The 21,198-nt window shown below is 36.7% G+C and overlaps 1 protein-coding gene across 2 annotated transcripts in view; it reads left to right on the top strand.

The window, feature by feature from the left end:
- Positions 1–21,198, top strand: part of XPR1 (xenotropic and polytropic retrovirus receptor 1) — a 111,807-nt gene that overhangs the window by 50,876 nt on the left and 39,733 nt on the right. For both annotated transcript variants that reach the window (XM_059675546.1, XM_059675547.1), the window contains exons 3-7: positions 6,874–6,975; positions 13,910–14,133; positions 17,564–17,713; positions 18,053–18,136; positions 19,673–19,754. In XM_059675546.1, the coding sequence (XP_059531529.1) occupies positions 6,874–6,975; positions 13,910–14,133; positions 17,564–17,713; positions 18,053–18,136; positions 19,673–19,754 (642 nt within the window). The remainder of the gene's footprint in view (positions 1–6,873; positions 6,976–13,909; positions 14,134–17,563; positions 17,714–18,052; positions 18,137–19,672; positions 19,755–21,198) is intronic.

Raw genomic sequence — 21,198 nt, 5'->3', positions numbered from 1 at the left:
TATGAGATTTATTTTCAAATTCTCAATAAAATTTTACTTGTTATATTTAATAATTATCAAAGTTTATTACATATTTATGTTGTGCTGATGTAGTGTGTTCTAATAATTGTAATGATAGCTCAGTGTAAAAGAAAATTTAATATTTAGGGCTTTATAATTAGGAAGGTTTTTGTATGTAAATTTTAATTTATACTTAATGGCTAGGAAGCATGATAGTATCATCAATAAATAACTTTCAAACCTAAAAATATGTTAGAATAAATTCTGTAATGTTAGTATAATGGAAATACAAGTTCAAGAAGAAAACAAAATAATATAAAATTTCCAACTGTTAATTTATTTTTATATATTTGATAATGAATGATGGTGGTTATCATATTACTATGACATTTAAATTCTAGGTACATTTAAAACAAAGTCACTTTAGTAAATGCAAATAATTACAATGCAACAGAAACTTATTTATAACTGTTTAAAATGTTGAAATCTTTTGTTATAACTTAAAAATATGCAGGTGGGTTTTTCAGAAATTTTTTAGAGGTTACAAGAACAAAACACAATAGAAAACACTGGCGTATGCCACTTGTTTTACTGTTGAATTATGCCCTTGTTGGAATTCTTTCATTTTATTATTTCCTTTATTGGTGGTTTTTTGCCTAGCAGACATTGGTAAATATTCATTGGGGTGATAGTTTCAATTGTATCAGCTAGTGCCGGTGAGAATAATTTTATCTTAATTATGTATTACTAATGTGAATTAATTGTAGTTCTACCAGGACTTATTTTAAAAGCACATTTAGTTAAATCTCATGATGAAATCTCAAGATAGATTAAAAAATCTTATTTAGGACCACTTCAGTCTAGTTGGATTCAGCATATTTTGCAGAAATTAGCAGCTTTAATTATGGAATATAAAATTTGGAGTTAGGTGAGAACATAGAGATTGCCTATTCAAATGCCCTTGTGTGTCAAAGAGAAAAGCACAGAGCCAGACCGTCACTTACTCAAGTTAATACAGGTAGTTGGCAACAGAACCATATCCAATCTGTCACTAAAATCTATTGATTTTTTACCACCAGAATATCTCTTGACTTTCTCTGCTTCTTTATCTCCAGTGCCCTCACCCTACCTAGTTCAGGCTATCACGATCTCTCATGATATCTGTACTACATCTGATTGGTCTCCCCATAGCTCCTCATTTACAAAGTAGTATATCTGATCATAATTATTCCTCCACTTAAAATCCTTCAAAAATGTTTCCTTGGTCATAGAAAATAGGCTAGTCTTTGTTCTGGAAGACCCTAAGTGATCAGACCTCTGCTTGCCTGTCTATGTTTAAATGACACCATTGTCCCCCTTTCTCCCTGGATTCCAGTCACATAGGTCTCTTCAGTTTCTCACATGTACCGTGCCCCTTCCTTCCTTCCTCCCTTCCTCCCTTCCTTCCTTCCTTCCTCCCTCCCTCCCTCCCTCCCTCCCTCCCCCCCTTCCTTCCTCCTTCCCTTCTTTGCCTTCCTTCCCTTCCTTCCTTTCCTTTCCTATCTTTATTGTTGAGAGTGCTACATATGTCCCTCTCTTTTTCCCTCTATTGCTACTCTCCACCCAGTTCCCGCCCTGTCCCAGGCCTTCACCACACTATTGTCTGTGTCCATGGACAATGCATCCCTGTGAGATTCATCAGTCTGTTCCATGTTTCCCTGCCTCTGGTACTTATTTATTTTGCATTTAAATTGACATACAGTATTATATTAGTTTCAGGTATACAGCATAGTGATTCAACATTCATATACCTTACAAAATGATTACCAGAGTAAGTCTATTAATCACCTGTCACCATACATAGTTATTACGATGTTATAAACTCTAATCCCTATGCTGTACATTACATTACCATGACTTATAACTGAAAGTTTGGATTTCTTAATCCCCTTCTTTCCGCCTTTTCACCCTTCCTCCCCTCTGGCAACCATCAATTTGTTGTCTGTATCTTCTACACTGTAAGGACAGCTTTGGAGCAGCAGTCACTAATCGGTGGTCCGAGGTCTGAAATGTTGGCGACCGCTGGTCTACAGCATCTGGTAATATATTGTTTCTGTCGCTTGGAGTGCAGAAGCTCTAGCTAATGCCTAATTATCCTTCAGATTTCATCACTTCTTCAGAGATGAGATTCCCACATGTAAAGTATTTGAAGAAACTAATAATGGTTTTAAAGAATTGATTTTTGAGAGATTATATGTGGAAGATGACACTGATGGTATAAAAATAAAAGTATTCCTGAAAATTGCTGTAAAAAGCACTTGATGATGGCTGCTATGCAGTAGGACTATTTTTACCTTGATTAGTACTCTTAGGGTTATTTGCTGTTAACTTAGTAATTTGGGGGGAAGATGAGAAAGAAATTGCCTGTCATTCACAAATGCGAAGTAAAGATAAGACCATAATAGAAATGACAAAAATCTTTGCCTCATTTTCTCTCTCTCCTTAGTATGACTGACTCAATTAATATTTAACTCAGAGCAAAGTGTTCTGTGAGTCATACTTAACAAATTCTAGATTTTTTCACCCATTTGTCTTCCTTTTTTTTCCTGTTGATGCTAATCTTATAATTGTTGATATTACATTCCTGCTGAAGTTCGCACTTATTTATGCTGGCTTTCTTTTAACTAGGCTTTGTCTTTTGTAACTAATTATTGAATTCATGTGAAGTTCATTTTCATAGTCAGCTAGGGCTGCCATAACAATACCATAGTCTGGGTACTTTAAACAACAGAAATTTATGTTCTCACAATTCTGGAGACTTGAAGTGCAAGATCAAGGTGCTGGCTTTTCTGGTAAGGCCCCTCTTCCTGGCTTGCAGAGGGCTTTACATTACCCTCTGCAAGCTTTCTTGCTGTTTCTCACATGGCCTATTGTCAGTGTGCACGTCTAGAGAGGGAGGGAGAGAGGTGTGTCTCTTCCTATTTGGAATAAGCCCTATCATTATGACTTCATTTAATGTTAATTAACCCCTCAAAGGACCTGTCTCCAAATAAAGTCACACTGGGGATTAGGAATTCAACATATAAATTGGGGATGGTAGTACACAATTCAGCCTATACACTCATGTAACACATAGTAGTCATTTTGATATTCTTTATTTTATATTAAGAAAATACAGCAAACCCCTATAATACTTTCATTCTTACTGGAGGGCACAGAAAAAACTCATATTATCTAGATTCTCAACACCAAATCTTCCTCACCTATAAAACAAGGGTATTGGGCTAGTTTGTTTCTGAATGCTGAAATTCTCTGATCCTCCAATTTGGAGTTACTGATTTCTAATATTATTCAGCAGATAGGGTATATTCTGTAGAAATTGATGTTGTGTAAATCAGCCTTCTACCGATTTCTCAAAACTAAAGTAAAAGGCATAATCTATGTATATAAAAGGCTAAGTGACCAACCTACTGTTTGTCCGACCGTCCAACCGAAGGGCCAGTACATATGACGCACACTGGCAATTTAAAAATAAACGTTGACTCATGCATGCGCAATACATATAAAGCTCTCGCTGGTGCCAATCATATGCGATGGCAGAATGTATCTGAAGACCAACTATTGCCACAACGTACCACGGCTATTAATATTAAGCTGAATGCTCTTTTAAATGATATATGTAAAATCGATTTATTTGGCAAAGTAACAGCTAAAATTCATGTGCTCAGATTTCAGAAATGTGGACTGCCTCACGCTCACATATTATTGATACTAGATAGCGAATCCAAATTATGAACGGAAGATGACATTGACCGTATAGTTAGGGCAGAAATTCCGGATAAAGACCAGTGTCCTTGACTTTTTCAAATTGTAAAATCAAATATGGTACATGGACCATGTGGAATACAAAATCCAAATAGTCTATGTATGGAAAATGGAAAATGTTCAAAGGGATTTTCACACCTATTTGAGTGATGATTCGATCAATTCAGCAGATAATGCTGAAAAGGAAAATGTTTCCATCAAATTTCTTAATAGTATTACTCCTTCGGGAATGCCATGTCATAAATTAAAATTGAAAGTAGGTGCAATCATCATGCTACTGAGAAATCTTAATAGTAAATGGGGTCTTTGTAATGGTACTAGATTTATTATCAAAAGATTGTGACCTAACATAATTGAAGCTGAAATATTAACAGGATCTGTGGAAGGAGAGGTTGTTCTGATTCCAAGAATTGATTTGTCGCCATCTGACACTGGCCTCCCATTTAAATTAATTTGAAGACAGTTTCCCGTGATGCCAGCATTTTCGATGACTATTAATAAATCAAAAGGACAAACTCTAGACAGAGTAAGAATATTCCTACCTGAACCCGTTTTTGGACATGGTCAGTTACTAGTATATGTTGCTTTTTCTCGAGTTCAAAGAGCATGTGATGTTAAAGTTAGTTGTAAATACTTCATCACAAGGGAAATTAGTCAAGCACTCTGAAAGTGTTTTTACTCTTTTTTTTTTAAACAAATGTATTTATTCTTAATGTGGTGTACAGGGAGATATTAGAATAAGTTTAATTCATCAGTCATTGTTTTTATATCATGTTTTGTTTTTATATCATGTTTTTGTTTTTATATCATGTCTTTGTTGTTGTATCATGTTTATTAATCAATTTATCAATCATTGTTTTTATCAATGTTGTTTTTATATCATGTTATTGTTTATTAATCAATTTATATATTTTCATATACATTTTACTAATTTTCTTTCATTTCTGACACTTCTATTATAGAGAAAGGGCGAATAACAATAATAAAATATTTTAATTTTATAATACTATATTATATATACTATTTTGACATATAATTTTTTGCAGTAACATAATTACCACACGAATCTTTCTTCTAATTAATTTCCTTTCAATGTGCACGAATCCGTGAACTGGGCCACTAGTTCTATGTACCTCTAAATTCTGATATGGATACTCTTTTCAATTAGCTATGCTGGTTAGGTTTTATTATGTATAATTTAAAGATTTGGGCATGACATGTTTCTCTTTTTGTTCCCTTTTGTTAATAATACCCTTTATTTATATAATATAGTTTATTTATCCTTAATGAATAAGTTTCATTGGAATGAATTCAATAAGTGTAAATAGCAAAATGTGAGAATCCCTCTCATATCGACTCCTCTTTCAAAGGAGATTGCCACAATTAGTAGCTTGATGTGTGTCTTTGCAATCTTCTTTCTGTGAATGAACATAAGAATATTAATTTGTGCACTTATTTTTCCATAAATGAGATCATGCTGTATATATTCTGTTATTTAAATTTTTTCCTCAACAGTGTGTTTTGGGATTTTCATACATACCAGAATGTATGTATATTATTTTTTAAATGGCTACATAGTGTTATATAGTATTATTGGAATTTATTTAACTATTCTCTTTTTGTTGGATGTTGCTTTGTTTTCTTTATTACTATTAAAAATAATGGTGCATGAATATTATTGCACATACATCCATTTGTGCACAGATTCCTTTGGAATATACTTCCCATGTGAGATTGAACACACGGAAAATTTTTATAGCTGTTGTCTGATTGTCTTCTTAAAAGGCTTTACTAATTTACATTTCCACCAACAGGGACTGAGAGTGTTTATTTACCTTCACCATTGCCAAAATAATGTCGGTATTTTAAAATTGCTTTCAATATGATGGTTGAGGAATTATATCTCATTAGAGTCCTGGTGCACGAAATTCGTGCACTGGTGTGTGTGTGTGTGGGGGGGGGGGTGTCCCCTCAGCCCAGCCTCTGCCCTCTCACAGTCCGGGAGCCCTCGGGGAACGTCCGACTGCCAGCTTAGGCCCAATCCCTGAGGATCCCTTGCTCCTTACCACTCGGCATGCTGCTCCTTAGCAGCAGGCTCCTTACAGCTCAGCTCACTGCTCCTTAGCACTGCCACAGAGGTGGGAGAGGCTCCCGCCATTGCCGCTGTGCTTGCTAGCTGTGAGCCTGGCTTCTGGCTGAGCGGCCACTCCCCCTGTGGGAGCACGCTGACCACCATGGGGCAGCTCCTGCGTTGAGCATGTGCCCCTGGTGGTCAGTGCACATCATACCGACTGGTCATTCCAGTCATTCCACCATAACAGTCACTTAGGCTTTTACTATATAGATTATTTTAAAGTTACATTTATTTGATGTCTGGGATGTTGAGGATTTCATTTGTTCATTGGCCATTGGTAGTTTTTTGTTTTTTTTTTAAATATATTTTATTGATTTTTTACAGAGAGGAAGGGAGAGAGATAGAGAGTTAGAAACATCGATGAGAGAGAAACATCGATCAGCTGCCTCCTGCACATCTCCTACTGGGGATATGCCCGCAACCCAGGTACATGCCCTTGACCGGAATCGAACCTGGGACCTTTCAGTCCGCAGGCCGACGCTCTATCCACTGAGCCAAACCGGTTTCGGCGGTAGTTTTTTAATGAATTACTCTAATTGACCTAGCTGTCTTATGGGATATCTTAACAAATTTTTTTTAAAATGCATTTTGCATGTGAATCCTTTATTTTAAATATTTAAGATTTGTTTTCCCTTGTCTAGTTTTGTCTTTTAACTTAGCTTATGGTATCATGTGGAATGAAGATACTTCATTTTTGTGAGAATGCCAGTCATTCCCTTTATGACCTCCTTTTTGTATAGTGTTTAAAAAGACTTTTTCCCATGCAGAGTTATTTAATTTTTTTCTTAATACAGTTCACAGTTTATTTTTCTTCAAATAAATACGTATATTATTGTCATCTTGAAGACTAAGAAAAGTAACTTTAAATTTTATTTCCCTAGTTTTCAAATTGGCCTTCAGACATTAAATTTAAATAATGTTTTTCTTGCTTTCAGTTACAGATGAGGACACAGTAAAGAGGTATTTTGCCAAGTTTGAAGAAAAATTTTTCCAAACCTGTGAAAAGGAACTTGCCAAAATCAACACATTTTATTCAGGTGAGTGGTTTCTTGGTGCAACATATACAAAAGACAATTTTTGCTGCTAAGGAAGGAGAAACTACCATGTCATTGTTTAAACTTTTGGTCATCATTTTAAAACTGGGATTTGTTTTCCTTGTTACACTGCAGTTAGGGGATATTTTCTTTAACTGAGGTGGGAACACATCTGGTACCTCAGTGTTTAAGTCTTATATGGTTGTTGCCTAGATCAGTGGTCGCCAACCTTTTGGACCTCACAGGCCACCGGTTGGCGACCGCTGGCCTATATGTTCTTGCAGTTGCAAGGATTTGGGACCTCGTTGTGAAACAATATCTTGATAGAGCTTCACTATAGCCCATTCTAAGCTTTGAAGAGTCAGAAACTTAATTTTATCATTTCTTTAAGAGCTGAGTTACAGTTTCAGCTTTTTAATTATGACAGTTTTATTACCCCCCCCTTGCATTGTGCAACACTCATGTATCTCTCTAGATCTCACAGTTTGCAAAGTAGCTTTTATAAGATGCTATTGAAGTTGAGAAGAAAATATTAGAACTTATGTTTATTTATATCTTACTCTTTTAAATTTTGTTTTTAATATATGTTTACTTCCCCCTTTTTAATATCTGTTTTGCTGTTTCCCAGAGCTCAAGTTCCTTGACTCCCTCAGCCCCTCCCAGAATACTTCCTTCTTCTTCAGTCATTTTAACCACTTTGTCCCTTGTACTTTTACTCCCTTTACCCTTAATGCCTTGTAATGCTTCTGCCTAGCAAAACTCCCAATTGTGGACCAATAAGCCATTTGCCGGGTTGTGGCTCTATTCCTAGTAGGGGTGTGCCAGAGGCAGCTGCTAAGGATGGTTGGTAAAAAAATCATATAGCAGAACATATTTGAACCACTGTAAATTCATTTTTGGATTCTTAACTGTGTCTTCAAAGCTGCCGGTGGGTCCTAATCAATGTCCTTTTCTATGCTCCAAAGTGCTCTTTTAAACCCTACACCATTCTTTTTAGTTCTCTGAGCCCACCATCTTCCCCATCATGCTGATTAACCTCTTACTTTACAAATAAAAATAAAGGCCTTCAATTCCTATTGGTGTATAATACTTAGGTAGATCTATGCCACTCACTCCCCCCAAATACCAATAGACATTCTTACCCTTATTAATTTTCCTCCAATCATCTCTTCAGTCTATGGCAAATCTCTACAACAACTGATTGAATTTCAGTTTCTCAAGACCTTGCTCTAGTAATTATCTCCTCTAAGAATTATTGGATAAATGCATTGTTAATTTTCCTTTTTGCTGGTTTAGTCTCCTTAACAAGTCACTCCCTTCAAACAAAGAATAAACAGTAAAGGAAGCAAATATCTTAACTCTGTGTCCTCCTCCTTATCTTTCATTGATGGCTGGACTTCTTTCCAGGCAGAGGGAATAGTTATGCAAAGGGACACAGCCATTAAAGGACATGGCATATATACATGCCCTTATTACAAGCACCTAGAAGGCAGAGACAAAATAGAAATATTATTGCCTGACCAATGTGGCTCAGTAGTTGAGTGTTGACCCAAAAACCAAAAGTTCACCCATTTGAATTCTGGACAGGGCACATGCCCGGGTTGTGGCTCGATCCCTAGTAGGGGTGTGCCAGAGGCAACTAGTTGATGATGTTCCTCTCTCATCAATATTTCTATTTCCCTATCCCTCTCCCTTCCTCTCTCTCTAAAACTCAACAATGCATATTGTTTTTTAAAAAGGAAATATTATTTGAAACCATGCAAATGGATAAATTTTAATCAAGGGGAAAATGTACAGAAGGAATGACAATTTTCAAGGACAAAGATCATTTCCATAATCAGGAGGTAGGAGGATAAAGAAGAACCCAGCATTGTAGACAGCCATATTATTTAGACTGAGGAAGAGGAGACTAAAAGAGGAAGGATTTGCAGTGGAAAGAGTGTTGAGATTGAGAAAAGGCCATTGTATATGATCTAAAGCTGTAAATGAAAAACAAATGAGGTCAAAATTAATAGCATTTTCTTTTACTATTACTTTTTTCGGGGAGGATTTCTAAGCCCAACTCTAAATGGATAATTTAGATCACAAAGAAGAGTTAATGGTTCTTAGTTCACAAAGAAAAATAAATATCTACTCTTACCAATAGATAAATACCTTTTATGTTTTTGTGTTACACATAGATATGTGTGTTTTGTGTATGCTTACGTGCATCTGTAAATGTGTGTATATGCAATATATTTAAATAATTTTTTCATGAAACAATACTTATACTACTTGTGATTTATTCTATTCTTCATATTTAATTATTTCTATTTGATTTGATTTTGATTTTTAAAATCCTGGTTTATGATACACTGAATTGCTTTTATAACCTCATATTGGAATAAACCTCAGTTTGAAAAATGATATCTTAAACTTGGTTACTTTTCAAAAACAATTGTAGGCTTTCAACTATTAAAAACTTGGGGGCTGTGATTTAACAACTTCCTTTTTCTATGTGGCAGGGCCATCAAGGCATGTCTCTTGATGTCATCACAGAGTAGATACAAATTCATAGTCTTCAGACTGACTTTTTGCCAGGTCAGGAAGTGATGGGTAATATGAAAACATGATTGACAGAAATAAAATTTGGCATTTGTCCTAGACAGTATCATTTTTCTCTTTAGTTAGCTGCCTTTTTCATGGCAGATTGTCTTGTAACTGCAGTCTTCAGACACTAGGACACATGAGAAACTATAAATAATACAGGGGTGAGTTCAGCTTATACACCTATCTCCTCCACTCACATCTCATAGAACTATTTAATGGCTAGCTAAAATGGTCATTTTTAAGTGAGATATAATCTTGACTGAAACTTAGTACTCAAAGCAAATACTATAAAAGCCAAGCAAACAAAACAATAAATACTACTAAAATGTGGATATTTATTTTCACACCAATTCTGTTATATACCAATTATATTTTGGATTTTTGACCCTTATTATTTTTTTATAAGAAGTTTACCATTTAACTTTCCTAAGCCTCCATATATACTTGCTTATAAAATGAGCAAATTGATTCCCAGCCTTCTAGGGTTCCACATGTGAGGAATCAGAAGCTATTTTCAGTTTCAGAAAACCTGATGTAAGTTATTTTATCGATCTTTATTTTTTACTACATATATTTGGTTAATAAGATATGGGCATTTATTTAGATTTGTAGGTAAACATCTTTTAATATTTGAAGACTCTGGGAGGAAAGGGTAATTTTTTTAAAGAAGTGGTCCTTTTTGGTGATACCATTGCTAATCACTGGCCTAGAAGTCTCCCAGGTTTCTTCTAATACTAAAAGTGGTATTAGTTTTGAAGGCTATAATGTTAGCAACCTTTTTCATGGTGACTAGTTATGTCCTTTTCCATTGATAATTCTAAACACTTCATGTTACATGTTCCTCTTTTCTTGAACCAGTTTGCTTTCTCGTTCTATTCAAAATACTTAGCTTTTCAGCAGTGTTTTTATGTGCCTAAATTAAAAAATCTTACAATATCAATCTGTTGCTTTTAATATTCCACAATTAAAACAGGAGAACCCTTTCTTTTTCTTGTTTGGAATGTCTTCAATAGCTAAGAGCTTTTTCCTTTGTTTCTAAACAATTTCAGGGTTTTTTTTCTAGCCTGTCCTAATTTTTTTTTTTTTTTATTGCTTAAAGTACTATAAAGGGTATTACATATGTGTCCATTCCCCCCCCCCCCCCCCGGCCCTAGACAGTCCCCTAGTCTCCCCTTTCCCCCAGTGTCTTATGTCCATTGGTTATGCTTATATGCATGCATACAAGTCCTTTGGTTGATCTCTTACCCCCCTACCTCCTGTCCCCCAACCCTCCCCGGCCTTCCCGCTGCAGTTTGACAATCTGTTTGAGGCAGCTCTGCCTCTGTATCTATTATTGTTCAAAAGTTTATAATGGTCTCTATTATCCATGAATGAGTGAGATCATGTGGTATTTTTCCTTGATTGACTGGCTTATTTCACTTAGCATAATGCTCTCCAGTTCCATCCATGCCGTTGCAAATGGTAAGAGTTCCTTCCTTTTTAGAGCAGCATAGTATTCCATCGTGTAGATGTACCACAGTTTTCTAATCCATTCATCTACTGATGGGCACTTATAGCCTGTCCTAATTTTTTACTTCAATTATTATATTAGGAACTCATAGCAGTGTTATGTATTTTCCTTTTCTTTATCAAAAAGGAGGGATAGAAGGAGGGAATTTAGGAGATTTGCAGTAAGAAAATTATGGCAGTAGAAACATTGATTTCTTTTCTTTTTTAAAAATATATTTTTATTGATTTCAGAGAGGAAGGGAGAGAGAGATAGAAGCATCAATGATGAGAGAGAATCATTGGTCGGCTGCCTTCTGCAGGCCCCACACTGGGGATCAAGCCCACAACCCGGGCATATGCCCTGACCAGGAATCAAACCGTGACCTCCTGGTTCATAGTCGACGCTCAACCACTGAGTTACGCCAGCCTGGCCAGATTCCTTCTTTCCTTTCTTCTTCCCTCCCTCCCTCCCTCCCTCCCTCCCTTCCTCCCTTCCTCCCTTCCTCCCTCCTTCCCTCCCTCCCTCCTTCCTTCCCTTCCTCCCTCCCTTCCTTCCATCTTTATTGATTTCAGAGAGGAAGGAAGAGGAAGAGGGAGAGAGAGATAGAAACATCAATGATGAGAGGAGAGAATCACTGATTGGCTGTCTCCTGCATGCCCCCTACTGGGGATCGAGCCCTCAAACCCCGCATGTGCCCTTGACTGGAATCAAACCTAGGACCCTTCAGTCTGCAGGCCAATGTTCTATCCACTGAGCCAAACCAGCTAGGACCAGATTTATTTCTTGTCTGTTAAATATTTTCAGGCTTCATATAAATGCAAGACCAATTGGATAATAGTTACTCAGAACTATTCCTATTATACAGTTATTCCTATAATCCTGTCATGCAATGTCTTGCTATGTGTTTACTTTTCTTTATTCTTATTGAATTTGAGATACTGTATATTGTTTTACCACTAACAGTGTGTAATGAAACGTAAGAATCTCTTTCACTGAAATACTAAATGTTCTTCTACAAATGATTATATGTATCTAGTACCCCACATATGGCAGGTTTTGTTCTTTGCTTTTATATGTGTTAAAAATGTGGATTAAATCTACTTTTAATTAATTAGGATAAAATTCCCATTTCTTCCTACATCATGAATGTCTTGAATCTTGAGTTCATTACAGCAGAATCAGCTACTTAAAAGCTTTTAAAAGATGGGGGTAGAGAGAAAGTTATTTAAAGCAGTCAGCCTGACTTGCTTTCTTATTAATGCATCTGATAAAAATTAGAATTATTTATATACTGTCCACAATATATTATGCTTTCTCCATTTTGTTAAAAAAAGTGATTGATCACTTTCTATTAAAATCAAGCTATGTGAAACCAACTTCATTTATTCTTTTTGCTTACCTCCTCTTTCCCTTCTTTCTTCTCTCTGCTTTGTTGCTCCTTCCCCCCAGATCCTGGCAACCACTAATCTACTTTCTATCTCTATGGATTTACCTGAGAGAGAAAAATACTCATTTCTTATAAATGGAATGAAGAATATGGCATTTTCTGTCTGGCTTCTTTCACTTACCATGATGTCTTCAAGATTCATCCATGTTGTAGCATAAATCAATACTTCATTCCTTTTTATTGCTAAATAATATTCCATTGTACATATCCTATATAATAAAAGCCTAATATGCTAAATGTCCGGTTGTCCATTCAACCAATCAAAGCATAATATGCTAATGATATGCTCACCTGCTCGCTATGATGTGCACTGACCTCCAGGGGGCAGACACTCCAACTGGTCAGTTAGTTTGCTGCTGGGGTCTGGCTGATCGGGACTGAATGAGATGGGCTGGAAACGCCCTGAAGCCCTTGCGTGGTCCCTCCCTGGCTGGCCAACCTCCTGTGTTCCTCCCGACCCCGATCATACACCAGTGGGGTCCCTCGGCTTGGCCTGAGCCCTCTCATAATCTGGAACCCCTCGGGGGATGTCAGAGAGCCGGTTTCAGCCCGATTCCGTAGGCCAGGCCGAGGGACCCCACTGGTCCATGAATTCGTGTACTGGGCCTCTAGTATACCATATTTGCCTATCCATCAATTAATGGATATTTGGGTTATTTCTCTCTCTCTCTCTCTCTCTCTCTCTCTCTCTCTCTCTCTCTCTCTCTCTCTCTTTTTTTTTTTTTGGTTAATCCTCACCTGAGGATATTTTTTAGAGAGACTGGAAGGGAGGGGAGAGAGAGAGAAAGAAACATCAATGTGAGAGAGAGACATTGATTGGTTGCCTCTTGCATGCAGCCCGACTGGGGCCAGGGATCAAGCCTACAACTGAGGTATGTGCCCTTGACCAGAATTGAACCCAAGACCCTTCACTCCACATGCTGAACATTCTAACCACTGAGCAAAACCAGCTAGGGCTACTTTTTTACTATTATGAATACTAGTTTGTGTATGTGCATATGTTTTTGTGTTAACATGTGTTTTCAGTTCTCTTGGGTATATATGTAGGAGTGGAATTGCTGGATCTTAAGGTAGCTATGTGTAACCTTTTGAGAACTTCCAAACTGTTTTCCAAATTACAATGTGGTTGTACAGTTTTGCATTCTTACTCTAGTGGCTTTTTAAATTCTGTATCTTCATTTGTCAAAAGTAAGGGTACATTTGAGATTTTGTAGGAAGGGAAATGTAGGGTAGATAAAAAGAGGGTGTTGTACCAAAACATTTTTTTCCTATCCAGTTCTAAATGTAACTTTTTCTCTAGAAATTTTAGGGAAACAAATTAGAATGATTAGTAAAAATCCAGACAAGTCAGTAAGAACTTTCACCACCATTTTGATCTTGATGATTGGACAATTCTGTTTTATTTCTTATAGAAAAGCTCGCAGAGGCTCAGCGCAGGTTTGCTACACTTCAGAATGAGCTTCAGTCATCACTGGATGCGCAGAAAGAAAGCACTGGTGTTACTACGCTGCGACAGCGCAGGAAGCCAGTCTTCCATCTGTCCCATGAAGAACGTGTGCAACATAGGAATATTAAAGACCTTAAACTGGCCTTCAGCGAGTTCTACCTCAGTCTTATCCTGCTGCAGAACTATCAGGTACTTAGATTCTTACGCTGGAGAATGAAACTTTTAAATAATTGAGAAAATTATAATAAATGGAATTACCTTGAACTATACTAATGGGCCACTCCAAAAAGGGAAATCTTTAGCATGCCATTATTCTTTAGGTGCTTACTGAGATTTCTGATGTTCTTACTGGCTAAAACCATGTTACCAGAGGTTGTAAAGTAGTGTTAATAAGACTTCTATTTTCGAAGATCAGCTTTCTAAAACCTTTTTGTACAATATTCAGGAGTAGCCCTTGACTCAAGGACTAACAGTTTGCTTCCTATATTTAGAGGTATTTCCAGCCCTAATGAGTAGAAATCAGAAATAATGTATGTCTACCCAACCACTGCTGGCTATTTAAGAGCTTCTATATTCCTGCAAAACTATAGCAAAGCTTTCATAACTGCAATTAGACAGTTAACTTTCCAATTAACACTAACAATATAAAGGATACTGACTTTTTAACTTGCCACTAAGAATCCTTTCAGTTTTATTATGTACAGGCTGCGATATAACTTTTTTTCTTAATCTGGTGAAAAAAGAAATTGTCACAGCAAATGTGTATGCAGACTGAACATCTAAGCTACTATATCACTTAATATTTTAAAAATCTAATCTGAAAAATCGAGCTACCATCTATGTGAAATTTTGGAAATACAGGGCATTTATTCATTTGTAATTATAGATTTGTTTATATAGTTAAATCTATAAGGAATTTACTGAAAAACAGATGATTCATTCAATAATAAACATTTAAATTAGGCAAAGCATCTCCCTCATCTTCCCCCCCCCACCCCATCTTTAGAGAGATCTTATGCACTGTACTTTTTTCATTTTATTCTTGTGATTATTACTTCTAATCAGTGGTAACGATCATTTTAGGATCATATATATACTAGAGGCCCAATGCATGAAAATTTGTGCAAGAGCAGGCCTTCCTTCCCCCAGCTGCCAGCACCAGGTTCCCTCTGGCACCCGGGACCTGGGCTGCTTCCCTTCTCCGGCTGCCTGCAGGCACCTGGGACCCAGGCTGGCTTCCCTCTGGCCCCAGCTTTGTCAGGAAGGGCGTCCGGACTGACGTCTGGTCTAATTAGCATATTACCCTTTTATTATAGATAAGAACTAAAGGTTATATAATAAAAGTATTACTAGGTATAAATACTGGTATCTATCTATATAAAAGCCTAAGCAACCATCGCAACCGAATGGACGACCCAACAGGCTGCGTGAGGCGACCAGGCTGGCAGGGGCGTTGGTGAGGGGTGACCAAAATGACCAAGCAGCAGGCTGCGTGGGGTGACCAGGCCGGTGGGGGGGTTGGTGAGGGGCAACCAAACGACCGAGCAGCAGGCTGCGTGGGGTGACCAGGCCAGCAGGGGGATTGGTGAGAGGCGACCAAACGACTGAGCAACAGGCTGTGTGGGGCGACCAGGCCGGCAGGGGGGAGGCAGTTGGGCTCAACCAGGCCGGTGGGGGGTGGGGGGCGCAGTTGGGGGACAATCAGGCCGGCAGGCACTGGCAGTTAGGGGTGATCAAACGGGGGGGGGGGGCAGTGAGGGGCGATCAGGCTGGCAGGCAGAGGCGGTTAGGGGTGATCAGGCTGGCAGGGGGTGGGGCAGTTAGGGGCAATAAGGCAGGCAGGTAGGTGAGTGGTTAGGAGGGTTAGGAGCCAGCAGTCCAGGATTGAGAGAGGGATGTCTGACTGCCGGCTTAGGCCTGATTTCCAGGATCGGGCCTAAACCGGCAGTCAGACAATCCCCCAAGGGGTCCTGGATTGGAGAGGGTGCAAGCTGGGCTGAGGGGACCCTCCCTCCCCGTGCATGAATTTTGTGCACCTGGCCTCTAGTTTTAAAAAGTCAATGTAGTCTCGTATCTGCAGTGATCTAAGTTGTTAGTGCATGTATTTATTTCTATCTTTCCCTTTTATAATTTTGCTTTCTTCTTTGGTGTTTTAATTTTTTATCACTGAAAGAACCATCCAGTTGGGAAATAATTTTAGAGGAATAGAAAATAATTATATAAGATATATCTGATAGGAAATTACTTTCCCTTGCAATTTATTCATAGGCTTTATAATTTATTTTTAAAAAGAAAAAAAAAATGGCCCTGCCTGGGTGGCTCAGTTGGTTGGAGCATTGTCCTATACTCCAAAAAGGTTGCAGGTTCAATCCCCTGTCAGGGCATATACAGGAGGGGAACGATCCATGGCCCCTCTCCCTCTTTCTCCCTTCTTCTCTCTCTAAAACCAATAAAAATATCCTTAGGGGAAGGTTTTTAAAAATGTATTTTTTCTTTCTTATATCTCATAATTTATTATTTATGCTTGTGTGTTGCAGAGAAATACCCTTGTTAAATTTTTTAACTTTCCTAGAAGCTTTTGTTTGGGGTCATTATAAAAAGCTCCTTGGGAAAACAAAACTAATTGTATTATAAAAGTTTTGATTTATCCTCTATTCTTTGAGGGTTGTTTATTCTATAAGAAGACATTTATTTTGAGAATCAGGAGAACGAAAAGTTGATGGAATGCAGTCTTCAAGTCATGGTGTATGCACCCCAAGAAAAATTTAAGATGATTCATTAAAGTATGAGAAAAAAAAATTATAAGCAAACAAGCAAAGACTTAGTTTAGAGTGAGTGTTCTTTTTTTTTTTTTTTTTTTTTTACTAATGGGGATATGTGTTCAGAAAATTTGGAGACCTCTAGTTTAAAGAACCTTGCAAATGCATGGTTTCCTGCTTTTTTTGCATGTTGATCAAACAACAGAATTTGACAATGTAGAAAAGTAGGATTTTGATGTAGAAATGGAGGGAAAATACCAGCTTCCATCCATTATCAGCTAAACCCTGTAAGAGTGATCACTTCATTACTACTGATTCTTCTTTGCATTCCCTTCCCTTAACTGAGAATGTATGAAAGCAAAATGAAAGTTAAGAGAAATAGGTAATCTTTGATTTTCCATGCTGGTTTGTACATGCTTGCATAGGAGTAGTGGAGAAATGCATACCTATACCAGTCCTTCAAATAGCAGAGAACTTATAAATGTATTCAGTGCATGATAAATCTGAAATATTTTCTGAAAATATTCTTTTAATCAAAGAATCAAAATAATATAAAGTAGCTATTTTGAGAACAATTGTTCATAAGAAAATGGAAATAAAAATGTTTTGAGTTTAGAACTTCCATTAATTTACTTGAAATAGAAATAATAGGGTTTATATTTAGGGTTTCTTTTTATTACTGATAACATACTATCTTGAAATGAATAAATAAAATAAAGAAGAGTCTTATCCTTTCAGTAAATGCTTTTATGAAAACACTGCCATTTCCCTTGGTAAGCTCTGTCTACACATAGTGCTTATTTCTTTTCACCTTTTATGGTGCTGGAAATTATAGTAGTGTTTCTCACTTCTTTCTGTAGAATCTGAATTTTACAGGGTTTCGAAAAATCCTTAAAAAGCATGACAAGATCCTGGAAACATCTCGTGGAGCAGATTGGCGAGTAGCTCATGTAGAAGTGGCCCCATTTTATACATGCAAGAAAATCAATCAGCTCATCTCTGAAACTGAGGTACAGTAATCTCACTCATATACCAAATATTTTCAGTATGTTACATGTTTTACTTTTAATGAAATAATTCTTCCTTTTGCCTAGTCAAAGTGGCTCAGCAGTTGAGCATTGGCCCAGGAACCAAGAGGTCGCCTGATCGATTCCTGGTCAGGGCACATGCCTGGTTGCAGGTTCAGTCCCCTGTTAGGGTTCAAACAGGAGGCAGCTGATCAATGTTTCTCTCTCACAATAGTGTTTCTCTCTCCTTCTCTCTCTCCCTCCCCCCCCTTACTCTCTCTAAAATCAATAAACATATTGTTGGGGGAAGGATTAAAAAAATTTAATAATGTGTCTTTCTAGGCTGTAGTGACCAATGAACTTGAAGATGGTGACAGACAAAAAGCTATGAAGCGTTTACGTGTTCCCCCTTTGGGAGCTGCTCAGGTTAGTATTTTTCCCAGTTGTTTGGTTTTGCCAATTGAATAATTAATACAATCTGTTTAGCTGATAAAATATACCTATTTCATTACTTTAAAAAATGTTTCAAAATTTTTAAGTAGTTAATACTTTTATTTTTAAATTTTTAATTTAAAAATTAGATAGCAGATCTCACTTCATAATAAATTATGTCCTCCCACCTACCTCTTCTTATCCTATATTTCTCTTGTTTATTTTTATTGACATGCTAACTTTGTGATCTTACCAAAAGATGAGATGTGTATTTGATGATTGGGGTGTCAGATGTGCTGGGCTACTATACAACTTCAGCCAAAATGTAATAGTTACACCTAAAAAAAAAAGCATTTATTAAATTATATTCATTATAGCAAAAAAAATTATCTTCTGTGTCATAAAACAAGTCTCAATAAACTAAAAAGGATTTAAATCATAGCAAGTATGTTCTCTGACCAGAATGTAATAGAAATCATAGAGACCATTATAAACTTTTGAACAATAACAGATACAGAGACAGAGCTGCCTCAAATAGATTGTCAAACTGCAGCGGGAAGGCTGGGGAGGGTTGGGGGGCAGGAGGTAGGGGGGTAAGAGATCAACTAAAGGACTTGTATGCATGCATATAAGCATAACCAATGGACATAAGACACTGGGGGATAGGGGAGGCTAGGGGACTGTCTAGGGCGGGGGGAAAAAATGGACACATATGTAATACCCTTTGTAATACTTTAAGCAATAAATAAAAAAAAAGAAATCAACAGAGCTTTCTTATTTCATTCTAATAAAAGACATTTATGAAAAACCTACAACTAATATCATACTTAATGGTAAAAACACTGAATGCTTTCTTCCTAACTAAGAACAAAAAAAGATACTTACTTCTCTTCAACATTGTACTGGAGCTTATAGCCAGTACAGTCACATAAGAAAAAGAAATAAGAGGCATTCAGATTAGAAAGAAAGAAGTAAAACTGATGGGGTATTTTTATTGCTCATGACATGATGACCTCAAAATCTAATGAATATAGATAGATTAACTACTAGAACTAGTAAGTGAGTTTAGCAAAGTTTCTGAATCCAAGATCAATATATAAATATCAATTCTTTTTCTACATACCATCATGTACAATTGGAAATTCAAATTTTAAAAATAATGCTATTTATAATTAACATATGAAATATTTAGGTGGAAGTATGACAAAAAGATGTTCAAGACTTCTAAATTACACTAAATCTCTTCTGTAAGAAAATCAGAGTATATATAATTTGATGCCTAAAATTATAATTTTGTTTATTTAGTGACTCAGATTTCTGTAAGAGAATTCAAATAATTGGCATCTCTGTACTGGTATTATAGAATGATAAGGGATGAGTCTCTGGTTCAGATTCCTAAAAATTCAAATCATAAAATATTTTTATTTTCCTGATAGAACTTTGAGGTTCATGTTATTGATTTATGACAGCATATACTAAATGTACTTAATATTTTGTCCTATACCCCAAATTCTGTTTTTCTGTCCACAGCCTGCACCAGCATGGACTACTTTTAGAGTTGGCTTATTTTGTGGAATATTCATTGTATTGAATGTTACCCTTGTGCTTGCCGGTAAGTAGTTTAAATATTGAAGTAAATTATTTTTACAAGTACATATGTCATATTCTGTTCTTCTGTCAAAGCTACTACCAAACTACTAAAGCTACTGAAAGAGAAATCTGTTAAGGCTAAATTTCTTGTTCTTATAAATAAGTGGGGGTGGGGAAAGTCATTTGTTTTGGTTTGTTTTTCCCTTCGTTATATTATCCTTTAAAAGATTATTAGTTCATGACTTCTTATTCTCCATTATTTTTTAGTGTTTATGTACAATTTCTTCACTTTTTCAGTGTTCAGTCATCAAGAACCTCAGCTACCTTGATCACAGATGAGAATAAATAAGATATCACAAATTATGTACTGATTTATTTACTTTGCTTTTTGGGCACTTTCACATTTTTTTCCAGAATCTATTTACAATTACTTTACATAGAATTTTAAGAAGCGTGGTTGTATAATTTCCTATTCTATAGAAGTTAAAACGTAGAAAGAAGTAGAAGGAATTGCTAGAAGCAAGTGCACTTCCAACATCAAGAAATGATATAACAGCAACAGAGGCACAATTTTACTAAACCTCCCAACAGAAGCACTTGACATTGTCAATCACTCCTTCTTAAAACTTTTTCTTCAATATCATTTATATACTAGTGACTCCCAAGTAGATACACTCTTTTCTCTGAACTCTATCTAATTGGTTACTTGGATGTCAAATAGGCATCTCAAAATTACATGAACAAGTTTCTTTTTACCCTCAAATATACTTTCTCTTCTATATATCAATACCTTTCATCAGTTTCTCAGGCCAAAAACCTTTAGCCTTTCTTTTCCCTCATCATTTCTCTGTATTGCTCTGTATACAAAATATATTCTGAATCTGACCACCTCTACCAGTGCCATCCTTAATATATTGCAGTGGCCTTCTAAACTTGTCTCCCTTCAGCCACTTTTGCCTCCTTGTAGCACCATGGTCTTTTTAAAAATAATAAGTTAGATCATATCAGTCTCCTCTTCAAAACCCAGTAATGGCTTCTCACAACATAATTGAAATTTCATACTATCCTATCTAATAAAAGAGAAACATGGTAATTAGCGTACCTCTGCTACCCTTCCCATAGGCTAATCAGGGCAATATGCAAATTAACTGCCAGCCAAGATGGCGGCTGGCAGCCAGGCAGCTTGAAACTAACATGAGGCTTGCTTGCTTCAGTGACGGAGGACTCCAACGTTCCCTGCCTGCCTTGCCAGCCTCTGAGCTTGCAGTTTTAGAAACATTGTTACAAATATAGAAGCTGAGCCAAACCCCAGAAACCTGCTTTCAGCCCTCCAGGATCTCAGAGCTGGAGTTGATACAGTGTTTCGATTATAGAACCCAAACAAACCAGATACCTGCTTTTAGCAGCAGAGGCCTCAGAGCTGGAGCCAGAGCTAAAGCTGGCCCAGAATAAAAAAAAAAAAAAGA

The sequence above is a fragment of the Myotis daubentonii genome, chromosome 18, assembly GCF_963259705.1.
Source record: "Myotis daubentonii chromosome 18, mMyoDau2.1, whole genome shotgun sequence".
Taxonomy (NCBI): Eukaryota; Metazoa; Chordata; class Mammalia; order Chiroptera; family Vespertilionidae; genus Myotis; species Myotis daubentonii.
The sequence above is the reverse complement of the archived record's forward strand: the minus strand, read 5'-3'. Positions and strand labels throughout refer to the sequence as shown.